At 50.6% G+C, this 16,277-nt stretch overlaps 1 protein-coding gene across 1 annotated transcript; it reads left to right on the top strand.

Annotated features, from left to right (window-relative positions):
• Positions 1-68: 68 nt before the first annotated feature.
• LOC139250224 (carboxy-terminal kinesin 2-like) lies at positions 69-15,862 on the top strand (the record flags this gene model as incomplete). The annotated part of the gene is made up of 8 exons (XM_070872720.1): positions 69-180; positions 2,998-3,072; positions 3,936-4,007; positions 5,192-5,405; positions 8,934-9,111; positions 11,190-11,336; positions 15,151-15,279; positions 15,746-15,862. Coding segments are annotated over 8 exons (1,044 nt in total), but the record flags the coding sequence as incomplete, so codon positions are not given.
• Positions 15,863-16,277: the final 415 nt, after the last annotated feature.

The following is a 16,277-nucleotide window of genomic DNA, read 5'->3' as shown; positions in this document are numbered from 1 at the left end:
TGCTCGTGCTGAGTGACCGTTACGGGCTGTGTGATAATGAGTTGTGTTTTTTTTTAAACCTGGTTTAGCAGGCCATGGTTGTAAAGAAGTTTGGCAGCAGCAATGGAACCTGTAACATTGCATCCAACAACAAAATGATGTCAAACAGGTCGTTGATGGGAACAAGGAGTCAGTGTGGAGGTATGTGATCTTGCTTCAGATTTGGCAATCGATGCAGGGTTTGACATCCTCGTCCCGTTCCTTTTACAATCTAATTTAGATGCTTGCTGTGGGCCTCCCAAGCCTTGGCTGGGACGAGCTGCAGTGCAGCTTAACCGTGCAAAGTTGCCCCCTTTGAACATTGACCATAACAGTGATGGGGCTGGCATTGACTGTGGCACATGTGCCAAGGAGTGATCTTGCCTCTGGCACCCCCAAAAAAACATTGATGCTGGACCACAACTCCTGGTTAGAAATCCTTGCCCCTCTCCAAATTCCAACATTCACAATGCCATCGCCCACAAAGACACTCCCTCTCATCACCAGTCCTCTCGGCTTCAGTGACTATTCAGTCACTTGTAAAATTCTCCGGCTTGCTTTAAAATCTTTCCAACGCACTGCTCCTGCGCCAGCCCCCCACTCCCCCACCAGTGATCTCTGCCCGTGTGATCTCCGGCTCTCCACTCCACTTGTGGATGCTACACTCCTGTCTTCAGAGTCCTGCCAATTTCCCACAACCTTGACGTCTCCCTCCTTCAGCAACTTTTCTCTTCAACTCCACCCTAATCCTCACTTTCCCAGCTTTGAAAGTAAGACTTGCATTTATATAGCACCTTTCTCCTGCCAATGAAGTATTTTTGGAGTGTAGTCACTGTTGTACTGTGGGTAACGCGGCAGCCTGCCTGCACACAGCAAGCTCCCGCAAACAACAAGGTGATAATGACCAGATCATCTGTTTTTGTTATGTTGACTGAGGGATCAATATTGGCCCCAGGACACCGGGGAGAACTCCCATGCTCTTCTTCAAAATAGTGCAGTGGGATCTTTTAAAGCCACCTGAGAGCAGACGGGGCCTCGGTTTAACGTCTCATCTGAAAGACGCCCCCTCAGGCAGTGCGCCGCTCTCTCGGCGCTGCCCCTCAGGTAGTGCGCTGCTCTCTCGCCGCTGCCCCTCTGGCATGTCAGCCTAGATTTATGTGCTCACGTTCCTGAGCACTTTTATAATGTGCTATCTGGAGAGGCTGGGGCCAGGGAAGAGGGGCTTAAGGGCTGCGTGAAAGTGTTTTTGGTAGATGGGGTGATAGAAAGGCTCGCACTCTTGCCTCTGGGACCTGTTGTATCTGGCTTTGACTGATAGAATCCGTTCTGTGAAATGATTTATAGACAGCTCGTCTTGACTCGGGTCCACAACAGAGTGTATTCTGGCAATAATTGGCCATTTCATTTGGTGTAACTGAGAATAGCTCGGGGTGGGGTGGGGCACAGAAATTCACTAGTGCACAGCACAAAGGCCTAAGACAATCAATTTACAGCGTCAGCGTTCAGTACCATCTGGCCTATTCATAGGAACATAAGAAATAGGAACAGGAGGTGGTCATACGGCCCCTCGAGCCTGCTCCGCCGTTCAACAAGATCACAGCTGATCCGATCATGGACTCAACTCCACTTCCCTGCCGCATCCCATAACCCTCGACTCCCTTATTGTTCAGAAATCTGTGTATCCACCTTAAATATATTCAATGACCCAGCCTCTGGGGTAGCGAATTCCAGATTCATGACCCTCTGAGAGAAGAAATTCCTCCTCATCTCAGTTTTAAATGGGTGGCCCCTTATTCTGAAACTATGCCCCCTAGTTCTAGATTCCCCCACGAGGGGAAACATCCTCTCTGCATCCACCCTGTCAAGCCCCCTCAGTATCTTGTACGTTTTCAATAAGATCACCTCTTATTCTTGTAAATTTGAACGTGTCCAGGCCCAACCTTTCTTCATAAGACAACCCCTTCATTTCAGGAATCAACCTCGTGAACCTTCTCTGAACTGCCTCCCATGCAAGTATATCCCTCCTTAAATAAAGAGACCAAAACTGCACGCAGTACTCCAGGTGTGGCCTCACCAATACCCTGTACAGTTGTAGCAGGACTTCCTTGCTTTTATACTCCATCATCATCATTGGCAGTCCCTTGGCATTGAGGAAGACTTGCTCCACTCCTGAAGTAGTTCTTTGGCTGAACAGTCCAATACGAGAGGCACAATCCCTGTCACAGGTGGGACAGATAGTCATTGAGGGAAGGGGAGGGTGGGACTGGTTTGCCGCACACTCCTTCCGCTGACTGCGCTTGATTTCTGCATGCTCTCGGCGACGAGACTCGAGGTACTCAGTACCCTCCCAGATGCACTTCCTCCACTTAGGGCAGTCCTTGGCCAGGGACTCCCAGGTGTCGGTGGGGATGTTGCACTTTCTCAGGGAGGCTTTGAGGGTGTCCTTGTAACGTTTCCGCTGCCCACCTTTTGGCTCGTTTGCCATGAGGGAGCTCTGACTAGAGCACTTGCTTTGGGAGTCCCGTGTCGGGCATGCGGACAATGTGGCCTGCCCAGCGGAGCTGGTCGAGTGTGGTCAGTGCTTCGATGTTGGCCTGGTCGAGGACGCTAATGTTGGTGCGTCTGTCCTCCCAGGGGATTTGCAGGATCTTGCGGAGACATCGTTGGTGGTATTTCTCCAGCGACTTGAGGTGTCTACTGTACATGGTCCACGTCTCTCAGCCATACAGGAGGGCGGGTATCACTACAGCCCTGTAGACCATCCCCCTTGCAATAAAGGCCAACATTTCATTTGCCTTCCTGATTGTATTGTGTTGTGGGAGTCCGGAGAGTTTGCTGAATGTTCACCCTGACCTGATCACCTTACGATGTGTGTGTGTGGTGTTGTGACCCAACTTTGCTGGGCTGTCTACTTTACAATAAATGTGTGAATCTCTGTCAGGCTCTGCTTTCTAAACTGCACTGTGTCCTCTTCCACAGCGAGACTGGCGAAAACCGTTCAAGGTGACGGCACTCGAAGTCGAGCTGTGAACTCTGCCGCCACTGTAGCCGGAGGTAAGTTTATTACCTCTGGTTTTCCCACTTGGGAAGATGGGAATCATTTGTTTTTTAATTTTTAAAAGCAAATTATTATTTAAATGGGGGGAGATTACAAAATGCTGCAGTACAGAAGGACCGAGGGGTCCCAGTACATGAAACTCAAAGTTAGCATTACTGACGATACAAAGATAGTTGGGAAAACAAGTTGTGAGGAGGATGCAGTCTACAAAAGGATAATTGGATAGGTTGATTCCGGAGATGAGGGGGTTGACTTATGAGGAAAGGTTGAGTAGGTTGGGCCAATATCCAATGAGTTCAGAAGAATGAGAGGTGATCTTATTGAAACTTTGATAAGATTATGAGGGGGCTCGACAAGGTGGATGCAGAGAGGATATTTCCACTCGTAGGGGAAACTAAAACTAGGGGACATAATCTCAGAATAAGGGGCCGCCTATTTCAAACTGAGATGAGGAGGAATATCTTCTCTGAGGGTTGTGGAATTGTCTGCCCCAGAGAGCTGTGGAGACTGGGTCATTGAATATATTTAAGGAGGAGATAGACAGATTGTTGGGCGATAAGGGAATAAAGGGTTACAGGGAGAGGGCGGGGAAGTGGAGCTGAGTCCATGATCAGATCAGCCATGATCGTATTGAATGGTGGAGCAGGTTCGAGGGGCCAAATGGCCAACTGCTGCTCATTATTTCTTAATGGTCTTATGTAAAACAGAGGACATGGACTCAAATCTCCAACTAAACCCTAGTGAACTAAAAGGGTTTTAAAACAATCTTCTTTTAACGAGCCTTTCTGACATGTGGGGGAACTTGTTCACTGGGTCACTCTACAGACCTGATGCATGCTTTTCCTCTTCACTTTCTTAGTTGTGGTGAAGAAGTCGGCAGTTGTGAAGCCAGCGACAGCAATGGTTGGACCCTCCTCTGTCCAGACAGCAGGTAAAGTACTCTGTGTCTAATGCTCTCAATACAGGGATTTAACCTGAAAATAGACTGATCTCTAGGGAGGAGCACTGCTCTGAATGTTATTCAAGAGCATATTTGGAGACATAGAAAACATAGAAAATAGGTGCAGGAGCAGGCTATTCGGCCCTTTGAGCCTGCACTACTACTCAATATGATCATGGCTGATCATGCAACTTCAGTACTCCACTCCTTCCTTCTCTCCATACCCCCTGATCCCTTTAACCGTAAGGGCCACATCTAACTCCCTTTTGAATGTATCTAATGAACTGGCCTCAACAACTTTCTGCAGTTGAGAATTCCACAGGTTCACCACTCTCTGGGTGAAGAAGTTTCTCCTCATCTCGGTCCTAAATGGCTTACCCCTTATCCTTAGACTGTGACCCCTGGTTCTGGACTTCCCCAACATTGGGAACATTCTTCCTGCATCTAACCTGTCCAGTCCCGTCAGAATTGTATATGTTTCTGAGATCCCCTCTCATCCTTCTAAATTCCAGTGAATACAGGCCCAGTCGATCCAGTCTTTCTTCATATGTCAGTCCTGTTATCCCGGGAATCAGTCTGGTGAACCTTTGCTGCATTCCCTCAATAGCAAGAACATCCTTCCTCAGATTAGACCAAAACTGTAAATTTCTTATGTGGCTCGGTGTCAGATTTGAGACTCGCTATTTGTACTGCACTTTTAGACAGGTGTCCGCCCAACCCTCACCCCCCACACCCCCACCCGTTCTGCATTGATTTGACTGACGAGCAACAAGCCCTGCCCCCTGACGAGGAGAGTTCCCTCCCGAGCCCCAAATCATTCTGTCCACGTGGTGCCGAGAAGCAGGACCTGGGACTCTGCTGATTCCCTCGCCGACTCGCTCCAGTGACTCATTCCTGTCAAACTTCAGGGTGTGACTTATCTTCCAAGGGGGCCAATTAGAAATAAGGGGTGGGGCCTGTTGGACATTTTTTTTTGTGCGGTGCAGATAAGCGCGTCCCAAATTTATCTGTTTTGTCTAACACTGTTGTGAAGCGCCTTGGGCCGTTTTACTACGTTAAAGGCGCTATATAAATACAAGTTGTTTTTGTAGCTGCAAACACAGTTCACAAACACACTTTCTTTGCTGATGCATTCTAAACAGCGGCGAACCGGTTTTCTGCTCTTCTCCCGACAGCTGCCTCCAAGAAGCGCCCGGCCTGGGATTTGAAAGGGCAGCTTGGGGACGCGAAGACGCAGCTGGGGGACATGAAGACACGGCTGTCGGAGTGCACTGGGAGGCTGCAGGTCTCCGAGCAACAGAGCAGGGAGCTGAAGGAGACTGCGGGTCTGAGGGGCCAACAGTTGGCTGCTGCTAACTCGCAGATCACAGAACTGCAAAGCAACCTACAGTTAGTATTGGGCTGTGTCACACGACCGCTTGTATCAGTCATAAATAGCAGGAATTAAACCACGGCCAGCTGTGTTCGACCTGCACTTAGGAAGGTAGAAGCATAGAAATTTACAGCGCAGAAGGAGGCCATTCTGGCCCATCGTGTCCGCACCGGTCGATAAAGAGCCGCACGGCCCTTGGTCAGCAGCCCTAAAGGTTACATCTAAACCTATGAACAATGGCGGAAAGGCAAAGAGCACCCAGAGTCCAACCAGTCTGCCTCACACACCCGCGACATCTCTATATACTGAAACATTCTACACTCCACCCCAATTGGAGCCATGTGATCTCCTGGGAGAGGCAAAAAACAGATAAAAACCCAGGCCAATTCAGGGAGAAATAAATCTGGGAAAATTCCTCTCCGACCCATCCAGGCGATCGAAACTAGTCCAGGAGATCACCCTGGCCGTATTCTATTCCCTGCAGTACTTACCATTATATCTGCACCGTCTAACAAAAGGTCATCCAGTCAAATCCCAATTACCAGCTCTCGGTCTGTAACCCTGCAGGTTACTGCACTTTAAGTGCCCATCCAACCATCTCTTAAATATGGTGAGGATTTCTGCATCCACTACTCTTCCAGGCAGCGAATTCCAGATCTCCACAACCCTCTGCGTAAAGAAGCCCCCTCCTCAAATCTCCTCAACCTTCTACCAATCACCTTAAAACTATGCCCCCTCGTAATAGACCCCTCCACCAATGGAAATAGACCCTCACTATCCACTATGTCCAGGCCCCTCAATATTTTGTACACCTCAATCAGGTCTCCTCTCAACCTCCTCTGTTCCAATGAGAACAAACCCAGCCTATCCAATCTGTCCTTGTAACACTTGTAAAGACAAAGTTCCCTGCGTAGCTCGCCTCGTTTCACTAACAAACGGCTGTCCATGTTTGTTCCTCTTGACTCTTGCGCGATTGATACTCTGTCTTGCCTTCGACACTCTCACCTGAGACTTCCCATCATTGCTGGCCAATCGTGTGCCAGCGCAGTCTGTGATTTGGGAAAGGAGGGGACGGCTGCTGCTGTCCAGTGCCACTACAGTAGGTCAGGCCAGAGGGCATGTTGTACTAGACCAATGAAATGCGCTCCGAGTAATCACAGTGCAAATATATCCCAATGGCAGGTTCTGGAACTACACAGCGGGTCAGTTAGAGTGTAGCGAGAGGCTGGAAATGATTCAGGTGTGTGTCCATAATGTCAGCAGCTGTTGGCTTGTGTGCTTCTAATACGCAATACGGCATCTTTCTAATCAGCCCAGTAAAAATGGTTAAATTCAGTCATTCCTCCTGTAATTGGTAAGATTGGGTTCAGTTTACCTTTGTATGAAAACTCAGCCAATCAGTCAGCATCTGTATTCTGATGGCCCTACACCCCACCCTATCTCTGTAACCTCCTCCAGCCCTATACCCCACCCTATCTCTGTAACCCCCTCCAGCCCTACACCCCTCCCTATCTCTGTAACCCCCTCCAGCCCTACACCCCTCCCTATCTCTGTAACCCCCTCCAGCCCTACACCCCTCCCTATCTCTGTAACCTCCTCCAGCCCTACACCCCTCCCTATCTCTGTAACCTCCTCCAGCCCCTACACCCCTCCCTATCTCTGTAACCTCCTCCAGCCCTACACCCCTCCCTATCTCTGTAACCTCCTCCAGCCCTACACCACTCCCTATCTCTGTAACCTCCTCCAGCCCTACACCCCTCCCTATCTCTGTAACCTCCTCCAGCCCTACACCACTCCCTATCTCTGTAACCTCCTCCAGCCCCACACCCCTCCCTATCTCTGTAACCCCCTCCAGCCCTACACCCCACCCGATCTCTAACCTCCTCCAGCCCCGACACCCTTCCCTATCTCTAACCCCCTCCAGCCCTACACCCCTCCCTATCTCTGTAACCCCCTCCAGCCCTGACACCCTTCCCTATCTCTAACCTCCTCCAGCCCTACACCCTTCCCTATCTCCCTAACCTCCAGCCCCGACACCCCTCCCAATCTCTCTAACCTCCTCCAGCCCTACACCCCTCCCTATCTCTGTAACTCCTCCAGCCCCTACACCCCTCCCTATATCTCTAACCTCCATCCCCTACAACCCTCCCTATCCCTCTAACCTCCAGCCCTACACCCCTCCCTATCTCTCTAACCTCCAGCCCTACACCCCTCCCTATCTCTCTAACCTCCAGCCCTACACCCTCCCTATCTCTCTAACCTCCTCCAGCCCTACACCCTCCCTATCTCTCTAACCTCCAGCCCTACACCCTCCCTATCTCTCTAACCTCCTCCAGCCCTACACCCTCCCTATCTCTCTAACCTCCTCCAGCCCTACACCCCTCCCTATCTCTGTAACTCCTCCAGCCCCTACACCCCTCCCTATCTCTAACCTCCAGCCCCTACACCCCTCCCTATCTCTCTAACCTCCTCCAGCCCTACACCCCTCCCTATCTCTCTAACCTCCTCCAGCCCTACACCCCTCCCTGTCTCTGTAACCTCCTCCAGCCCTACACCCCTCCCTGTCTCTGTAACCTCCTCCGGCCCTACACCCCTCCCTATCTCTGTAACCTCCTCCAGCCCTACACCCCACCCTATCTCTGTAACCTCCTCCAGCCCCGACACCCTTCCCTATCTCTAACCTCCTCCAGCCCTACACCCCTCCCTATCTCTGTAACTCCTCCAGCCCCGACACCCCTCCCTATCTCTAACTCCTCCAGCCACTACACCCCTCCCTATCTCTGTAACTCCTCCAGCCCCGACACCCCTCCCTATCTCTAACCTCCAGCCCCTACACCCCTCCCTATCTCTCTAACCTCCTCCAGCCCTACACCCCTCCCTATCTCTCTAACCTCCAGCCCTACACCCCTCCCTATCTCTCTAACCTCCTCCAGCCCTACACCCCTCCCTGTCTCTGTAACCTCCTCCAGCCCTACACCCCTCCCTGTCTCTGTAACCTCCTCCGGCCCTACACCCCTCCCTATCTCTGTAACCTCCTCCAGCCCCGACACCCCTCCCTATCTCTAACTCCTCCAGCCACTACACCCCTCCCTATCTCTAACTCCTCCAGCCACTACACCCCTCCCTATCTCTAACCTCCAGCCTCTACACCCCTCCCTATCTCTCACCTCCAGCCCTACACCCCTCCCTATCTCTGTAACCTCCTCCAGCCCCTACACCCCTCCCTATCTGTAACCTCCAGCCCCTACAACCCTCCTAGATCTCTGTAACCTCCAATTCAAGCCTCTTTGCCATCGCTCCACAATTGGTGGCCATGCCTTCAGCTGGCTTGGCCCTAAGCTCTGGAATTCTCTCCTTAAATCTCTCTCCTGCTCTCCTCTTAAGATGCTTCTCAAAAACTCGCTGTTTGACTAAGCCTTTGGTCACCTGTCCCTAATATCTCCTGTGGCTTGATGTCAAACTCTGTCGTGACTTTGGATGTTTTGCTACATTAAAGGTGCTGTGTGTGTGTCCATGCACTGACACTGTTCACCACTTGTGTTTAGGGCCATGGAGTTGTTGTTGAAGAACACACAAGTGGAGCTGGACAAGTGCCGAGGAGAGAGTGCTGCCATGCAGGGAGTGTTGCAGGTGCGTGGAACTGAAATACAGCGCTTAACTGCTCATGTTGAAGAAATGAGGACCAGCAATCTGACTCTCTCCACTGTGCTTGAGGAAACACAGGTACAATGTCCTTTTTTTTAAATATAAAAAAATTCTGTGCATTGTCCCTTTAAGGGGCCGCGTGGCCCATTCAAGTGTTCATGCCCACGCGGTCTCACGTTTAACAGCTGGTAAACGGCCTGCGCAGGACCTCCAGACCTGCAGCTTACTGGGAATGTTGCTGAGGTAGTGTCGCATTTCTGGATGTTTTGATTTCCGCAACCTCACCCCCATCACAAAGAATAGATGCAAGTCATTTTAAAATGTGCTTTAAAACATGCCTTAACTTGAAGTGGTTAGAAATAAGAGCAGGAGTAGGCCATACGGCCCCTCAAGCCTGCTCCGCCATTTAATACGATCATGGCTGATCTGATCATGGACTCAGCTCCACTTCGCTGCCCATTCCCCATAACCCTTGACTCCCTTATCACTCAAAAATCTGTCTATCTCCGCCTTAAATATATTCAATGACCCAGCCTCCATAGCTCTCTGGGGCAGAGGATTCCACAGACTTACGACCCTCTGAGAAGAAATTCTTCCTCATCTCAGTTTTAAAAAGGCGACCCCCTCATTCTGAAACTATGCCCCCTGGTTCTAGATCCCCCAAGGAGGAGAAACATCCTCTCTGCATCTATCCTGTCAAGCCCCCTCAGAATCTTCTACATTTCAGTAAGATCACCTCTCATTCTTTTGGGCTAGTGATCCGTGGGTCCAGCTTGGCTGTGATGACCGGGTGTTTCACTATCACAGCCTCCCCTTTTGGGTACTGGTCACCTGTGAGGTGCCACCGAGGCGAGGCGAGGCACTGCACTGCTGCACCTGAAACTGCTCCCCAGAAGGTCATGCCTTTTCACATGAGGATACCTGGAGACAATAATGTAGCATTGGAGGGAGAGGGTCTCCATAAGATCAAGTCTACAGATCTGACTGATAGCTCTTGAGGTGTGTGTGTGTGTTTAAGAACTCCTGTGGTGTTCCAGCACTGCAGAGGGAGCAGAGATGTGGGAGGCGTGCTACTTCTGGAATTTATTTTCAGGGGTCACTGTTAGTAGGCTTGCAGCCGGAATTAGAATTGGCAGCATTATATGCTGTGGATTTGGTTGGTGTCATCTTTAATCCTAATCTTAAATGACAACCTAGGAGGGGCAAACCATTGGTGTTTAATGGATGGTACGGACTGACCAGCTACACTGATTCTACACTCTGTTGCTGGGGCCAGTGTTTAGGTTAGATGTGCAACATGTTTGCCCCTTTCAGATGGTGTGTAAAATCATAGGCAGTCCCTCGGAATCGAGGAAGACTTGCTTCCAATTTAAAATGAGTCCTTGGGTGGCTGTACAGTCCAATGAGAACCACAGTCTATCATGGGTGGGACAGATAGTCGTTGAGAGAAGGGAAGGGTGGGACAAGTTTGCCGCACGCTCTTTCCGCTGCCTGCGCTTGGTTTCTGCATGCACTTGACGACGAGACTTGAGGTGCTCAGCACCCTCCCGGATGCACTTCCTCCACTTAGGGCGGTCTTTGGCCAGGGACTCCCAGGTGTCGGTGGGGATGTTGCACTTTATCAGGGAGGCTTTGAGGGTGTCCCTTGTAACCTTTCCTCTGCCCACCTTTGGCTCGTTTGCCGTGAAGGAGTTCCGAGTAGAGCGCTTGCTTTGGGAGTCTCGTGTCAGGCATGCGAACAATGTGGCCCTGCCCAGCGGAGCTGGTCGAGTGTGGTCAGTGCTTCGATGCTGGGGATGTTGGCCTGGTCGAGGACACTAACGTTGGTGCGTCTGTCCTCCCAGGGGATTTGCAGGATCTTACGGAGACATCGTTGGTGGTATTTCTCCAGCGACTTGAGGTGTCTGCTGTACATGGTCCATGTCTCTGAGCCATACAGGAGGGCGGGTATCACTACAGCCCTGTAGACCATGAGCTTGGCGACAGTTTTGAGGGCCTGGTCTTCAAACACTTTTCCTCAGGCGGCCGACCAATTACACTGATGCTACACCCTGTTGCTGGGGCCAATGTTTGGGTTAGATGTGCAACATGTTTGCCCCTTTCAGATGGTGTGTAAAATAATAACTTGCTGACTGGCCACCTTTCCATCTGTCCAGAGCGAGCTGACGCAAAAGTCTGCATGTATCGCGGAGCAGCAGGCAACAATCGCCTCTCTGCGAGAGGTGGCCGTGGATCGGGAGGAGCGGCTGCACAGTACGGAGCAGGAGAGGCGCAGACTACACAACACCGTGCAAGAACTCAAGGTACACTCGGCCCAAGGCAGCCATTGCTGGGAACCTGCGCTGGCACCTGTCTGCTCTCCAAATAGTGGGTGTGTTGGACGTGGGTCAATTCCAGACATGCTGACTGCCAGGGTGGGGCTGTTGCAAATGGGAGTTACAGGAGGACAGATGGAGTGGACAGTGTGGGGCAAATACAGGGCAGTGGGAATACATCTTCAATGGGGGGAAATTCCCCAGTGGATCAGGAGAACTGCGATCGGGGACAGGATTGGGAAAAAAAGAAACACTTGGATTTGTATAGCGTCTTTCACGACCACCAGACGTCTCAAAGCGATTTATAGTCACTATTGAAATGTGGGAAACGCGGCAGCTAATTTGCACACAAGCAAGCTCCCACACACAGCAATGTGATAGAAACATAGAAACATAGAAAATAGGTGCAGGAGCAGGCCATTCAGCCCTTCTAGCCTGCACCGCCATTCAATGAGTTCATGGCTGAACATGAAACTTCAGTACCCCCTTCCTGCTTTCTCGCCATAACCCTTGATCCCCCGAGTAGTAAGGACTTCATCTAACTCCCTTTTGAATATATTTAGTGAATTGGCCTCAACTACTTTCTGTGGTAGAGAATTCCACAGGTTCACCACTCTCTGGGTGAAGAAGTTTCTCCTCATCTCGGTCCTAAATGGCTTACCCCTTATCCTCAGACTGTGACCCCTGGTTCTGGACTTCCCCAACATTGGGAACATTCTTTCTGCATCTAACCTGTCCAAACCCGTCAGAATTTTAAACGTTTCTATGAGGTCCCCTCTCATTCTTCTGAACTCCAGTGAATACAATCCCAATTGATCCAATCTTTCTTGATAGGTCAGTCCCGCCATCCCGGGAATCAGTCTGGTGAACCTTCGCTGCACTCCCTCAATAGCAAGAATGTCCTTCCTCAAGTTAGGAGACCAAAACTGTACACAATACTCCAGGTGTGGCCTCACCAAGGCCCTGTACAACTGTAGCAACACCTCCCTGCCCCTGTATTCAAATCCCCTCGCTATGAAGGCCAACATGCCATTTGCTTTCTTAACCGCCTGCTGTACCTGCATGCCAACCTTCAATGACTGATGTACCATGACACCCAGGTCTCGTTGCACCTTCCCTTTTCCTAATCTGTCACCATTCAGATAATAGTCTGTCTCTCTGTTTTTACCACCAAAGTGGATAACCTCACATTTATCCACATTATACTTCATCTGCCATGCATTTGCCCACTCACCTAACCTATCCAAGTCACTCTGCAGCCTAATAGCATCCTCCTCGCAGCTCACACTGCCACCCAACTTAGTATCATCCGCAAATTTGGAGATACTGCATTTAATCCCCTCGTCTAAATCATTAATGTACAATGTAAACAGCTGGGGCCCCAGCACAGAACCTTGCGGCACTCCACTAGTCACTGCCTGCCATTCTGAAAAGTACCCGTTTACTCCTACTCTTTGGTTCCTGTCTGACAACCAGTTCTCAATCCACGTCAGCACACTACCCCCAATCCCATGTGCTTTAACTTTGCACATTAATCTCTTGTGTGGGACCTTGTCGAAAGCCTTCTGAAAGTCCAAATATACCACATCAACTGGTTCTCCCTTGTCCACTTTACTGGAAACATCCTCAAAAAATTCCAGAAGATTTGTCAAGCATGATTTCCCTTTCACAAATCCATGCTGACTTGGACCTATCATGTCACCATTTTCCAGATGCACTGCTATGACATCCTTAATAATTGATTCCATCACTTTACCCACTACTGAGGTCAGGCTGACCGGTCTATAATTCCCAGATAATCTGTTCTTTTGTTATTGTTGATTGAGGGATAAACATTGGCCAGGTCAGTCCGTCATAGGCAGTCCCTCGGAGTCGAGGAAGACTTGCTTCCACTCTAAAAATGAGTCCTTAGGTGGCTGAACAGTCCCATACGAGAGCCACAGTCCCTGTCACAGGTGGGACAGACAGTCGTTGAGGGTAAGGGACTGGTTTGCTGCATGCTCTTTCCGTTGCCTGCGCTTGATTTCTGCATGCTTTTGATAACTGCCCTGCTCTTAGAATTGGGTCACAGGATCTTTTACGTCCACTTGAGAGAGCAAAAGGGGCCTCAGTTTAACATCTCATCCAGAAGACGGCAGCGCGGCGCTCCCTCAGTGCCGCCCCTATAGAAAGTGCTGTTGAATAATGGTACGGTACAGTTACTAGATATTTGGGGGGGGGGGGGGGGGGAGAAACTGGTGCTGAGGCCAAGTTATCTCCTGGAATTGTGCACCTTTTTTAATTAGGAGGTTTTAACCCACTGCAGCCCACAATCTAAGCAATGCTGCATTGTAGGAAACCATGTTAAACCAAAGTCCAGCCCTCCGGTTGGTGGGGAGGGGGAGAACGGACAGAGAAATGGGACAAAACAAAACTAACTCTTAAGGATTCGGTTCCCCTGACCAACACAGACCCTTCAAACCGACATTGTGAAACCGGTTGTTTTAACAGTCATTCATTGGCTGACTTGCTTTGAGACAACAACAACTTGTATTTATATAGCGCCTTTACCGTAGTAAAACGTCGCAAGGCGCTTCATAGTGTTATAAGATGAAACTGATCAATTTGACATCGAGCCACATAAGAAATTACGGTAGAGTTTGGTCAAAGTGGTAGGTTTTAGGGACCGGCGCAAAGGAGAAAAGAGAGGTGGAGAGGTTTAGGGATGGAGTTCCAGAGCTTGGGGCCCAGGCAACAGAAAGCAAGGTCGCAATGGGTGAGCAGTTATAATCCGGGATGTTCAAGGGAGCAGCATTTGAGGAGCGCAGACATCTTGGGCAAAGGGAATAGAGGTAGTGGGCCGAAAGAGATTAGAGATAGGGAGGGGCGAGGCCATGGAGGGATTTGTAAACCAGGATGAGCGTTTTGACATTGCGGTGTTACTTAACCGGGAGCCAATGTAGGTCAGCGAGCACGGGGTGATGGGTGAGCGGGCCTTGGTATGAGTTAGGACACGGGGCAGCCGAGTTTTGGATGACCTCAAGTTTACATCCGGCATAATGTGGGAGGCCAGCCAGGAGTGCGTTGAAATAGTCAAGTCTGGCGGTAACAAAGGCATGAATGAGAGCTTCAGCAGCAGAAGAGCGGAGACTGATGCGGAGACGGGCGATGTTACGGAGGTGGAAATAAGCAGTTTTAGTTATGCTGCGGATATGTGGCTGGAAGCTCATTTCAGGTTCAAATATGACACCAAGGTTGCGAACAGTCTGGTTCAGCCTCCCAAGGATATGAAAGGCAAGTTCCTAATGGCGATTGATTTAGTAGGTCAGTGAATTGGTAACGAGATACAAACATTTGGATTAGTACTAGAGGAATTCGAAGGAATTCAGTCGGGTCATGTACACCACGGGCAAGTGCTTCCTACATTACAACAGTGGCTATACTCCAAAAGAACTTCATTGGCTGTACAGCGCTTTGAGATGTCTGGTGGTTGTGAAAGGTGCTATATGAATGCAAGTCTATATTTTTTTCCACAGGGGTCACTTCATAAGGAATGAGTAAAACATGGTCTGTCTTTCTCCCTGCCCTCCCAAACCGGAGGCCAACTTACTGCAGCCAAAGTAACATGCACTAACCGAGCCCAGAATGTGGATTGAAGCTGGGGCCTTGCAGGTCTGAACGGCTCAGCTGGGCATTCGCTCAGCCACAAAGAGCTTTCTGCTTCACTTGTAGCTCTGTCTTCACAAGCCGGAGATGATTGAAGGAATTCTTTCTCTCCTGCCCCGTATGTAAAATAATTTTTTCTGTGCCTTGTTCCTTGCAGGGTAACATCCGTGTGATCTGCCGTATGCGCCCGGTTCTGGACTCTGAGAAGGAAGATGGCGGTGAGATTGAGCACGTTCAGTTCTCCCCCAGTGACGAGAAGCTGATCACCTTGAGTAAAATGGAAGAGGTAAGATTGTCCTGTGGAGGCATTGCTGTGTGTCTGATTCGTTCAAACTGGTAACAAGCAATACGCAGGCACCTTACGTCAACTGCAGCAATGCTACTGCCGGCTAGATACCGCCCAGGGGCGTTCTGTTCTTCCCGCAAAGCAGGAAGCCGAAAGGGTTGCCCAATGACATGGTGTTGCAGCACTGCCCACTCACTCCACAGTATCTATTGACACCACTGTCAGCCAATGAGTTGGAAGTGGGCTGCCCAATCTTTGCTTTTGCTTCCTGTGGTTACTGGATGGAGCCATGGTGTGGCACTGGGAGTTGTTTCAGAAGTGGACTCCTGCAGTGGGCATCTTGGTCCATTGAAGTTCCAACATTGCTTCTCCTGGGCTCAAGACCATCTCAGTACCAAGTCTTGAATATCTCGTTCCTTTGCTTGTTTATAAACTTCAGAATTCCCCCCTCTGTCCCTGACTACAGTCTCACATTGGCCGCGATCGGAAAGGAGAGGTGAGGCACGACTTCCGCTTTGACCATGTTTTCCAGCCAACGGCGAGTCAGAAAGATGTATTTGAAGATATCTCCCAGCTAGTCCAGGTAATGGGGTAGGGTGGTCAGGGTAAATGGGGGGGGTTCTGGGTAATGGTGGGGGGAGGGGGGGTCTGGGTAATGGTGGGGGGAGGGGAGGGTCTGGGTAATGGTGGGGGGAGGGGGGTCTGGGTAATGGTGGGGGGAGGGGGTCTGGGTAATGGTGGGGGGGAGGGGGTCTGGGTAATGGTGGGGGGAGGGGGGTCTGGGTAATGGTGGGGGGGAGGGGGGGGTCTGGGTAATGGTGGGGGGGAGGGGGGGGTCTGGGTAATGGTGGGGGGAGGGGGGTCTGGGTAATGGTGGGGGGAGGGGGGTCTGGGTAATGGTGGGGGGGGAAGGGGGGGGTCTGGGTAATGGTGGGGGGGAGGGGAGGGTCCTGGGGTAATGGTGAGGGGAGGGGGGGGTCTGGGTAATGGTGGGGGGA

Source organism: Pristiophorus japonicus, unplaced genomic scaffold (genome assembly GCF_044704955.1).
Source record: "Pristiophorus japonicus isolate sPriJap1 unplaced genomic scaffold, sPriJap1.hap1 HAP1_SCAFFOLD_3524, whole genome shotgun sequence".
Taxonomy (NCBI): domain Eukaryota; kingdom Metazoa; phylum Chordata; class Chondrichthyes; family Pristiophoridae; genus Pristiophorus; species Pristiophorus japonicus.
The sequence above is the reverse complement of the archived record's forward strand: the minus strand, read 5'-3'. Positions and strand labels throughout refer to the sequence as shown.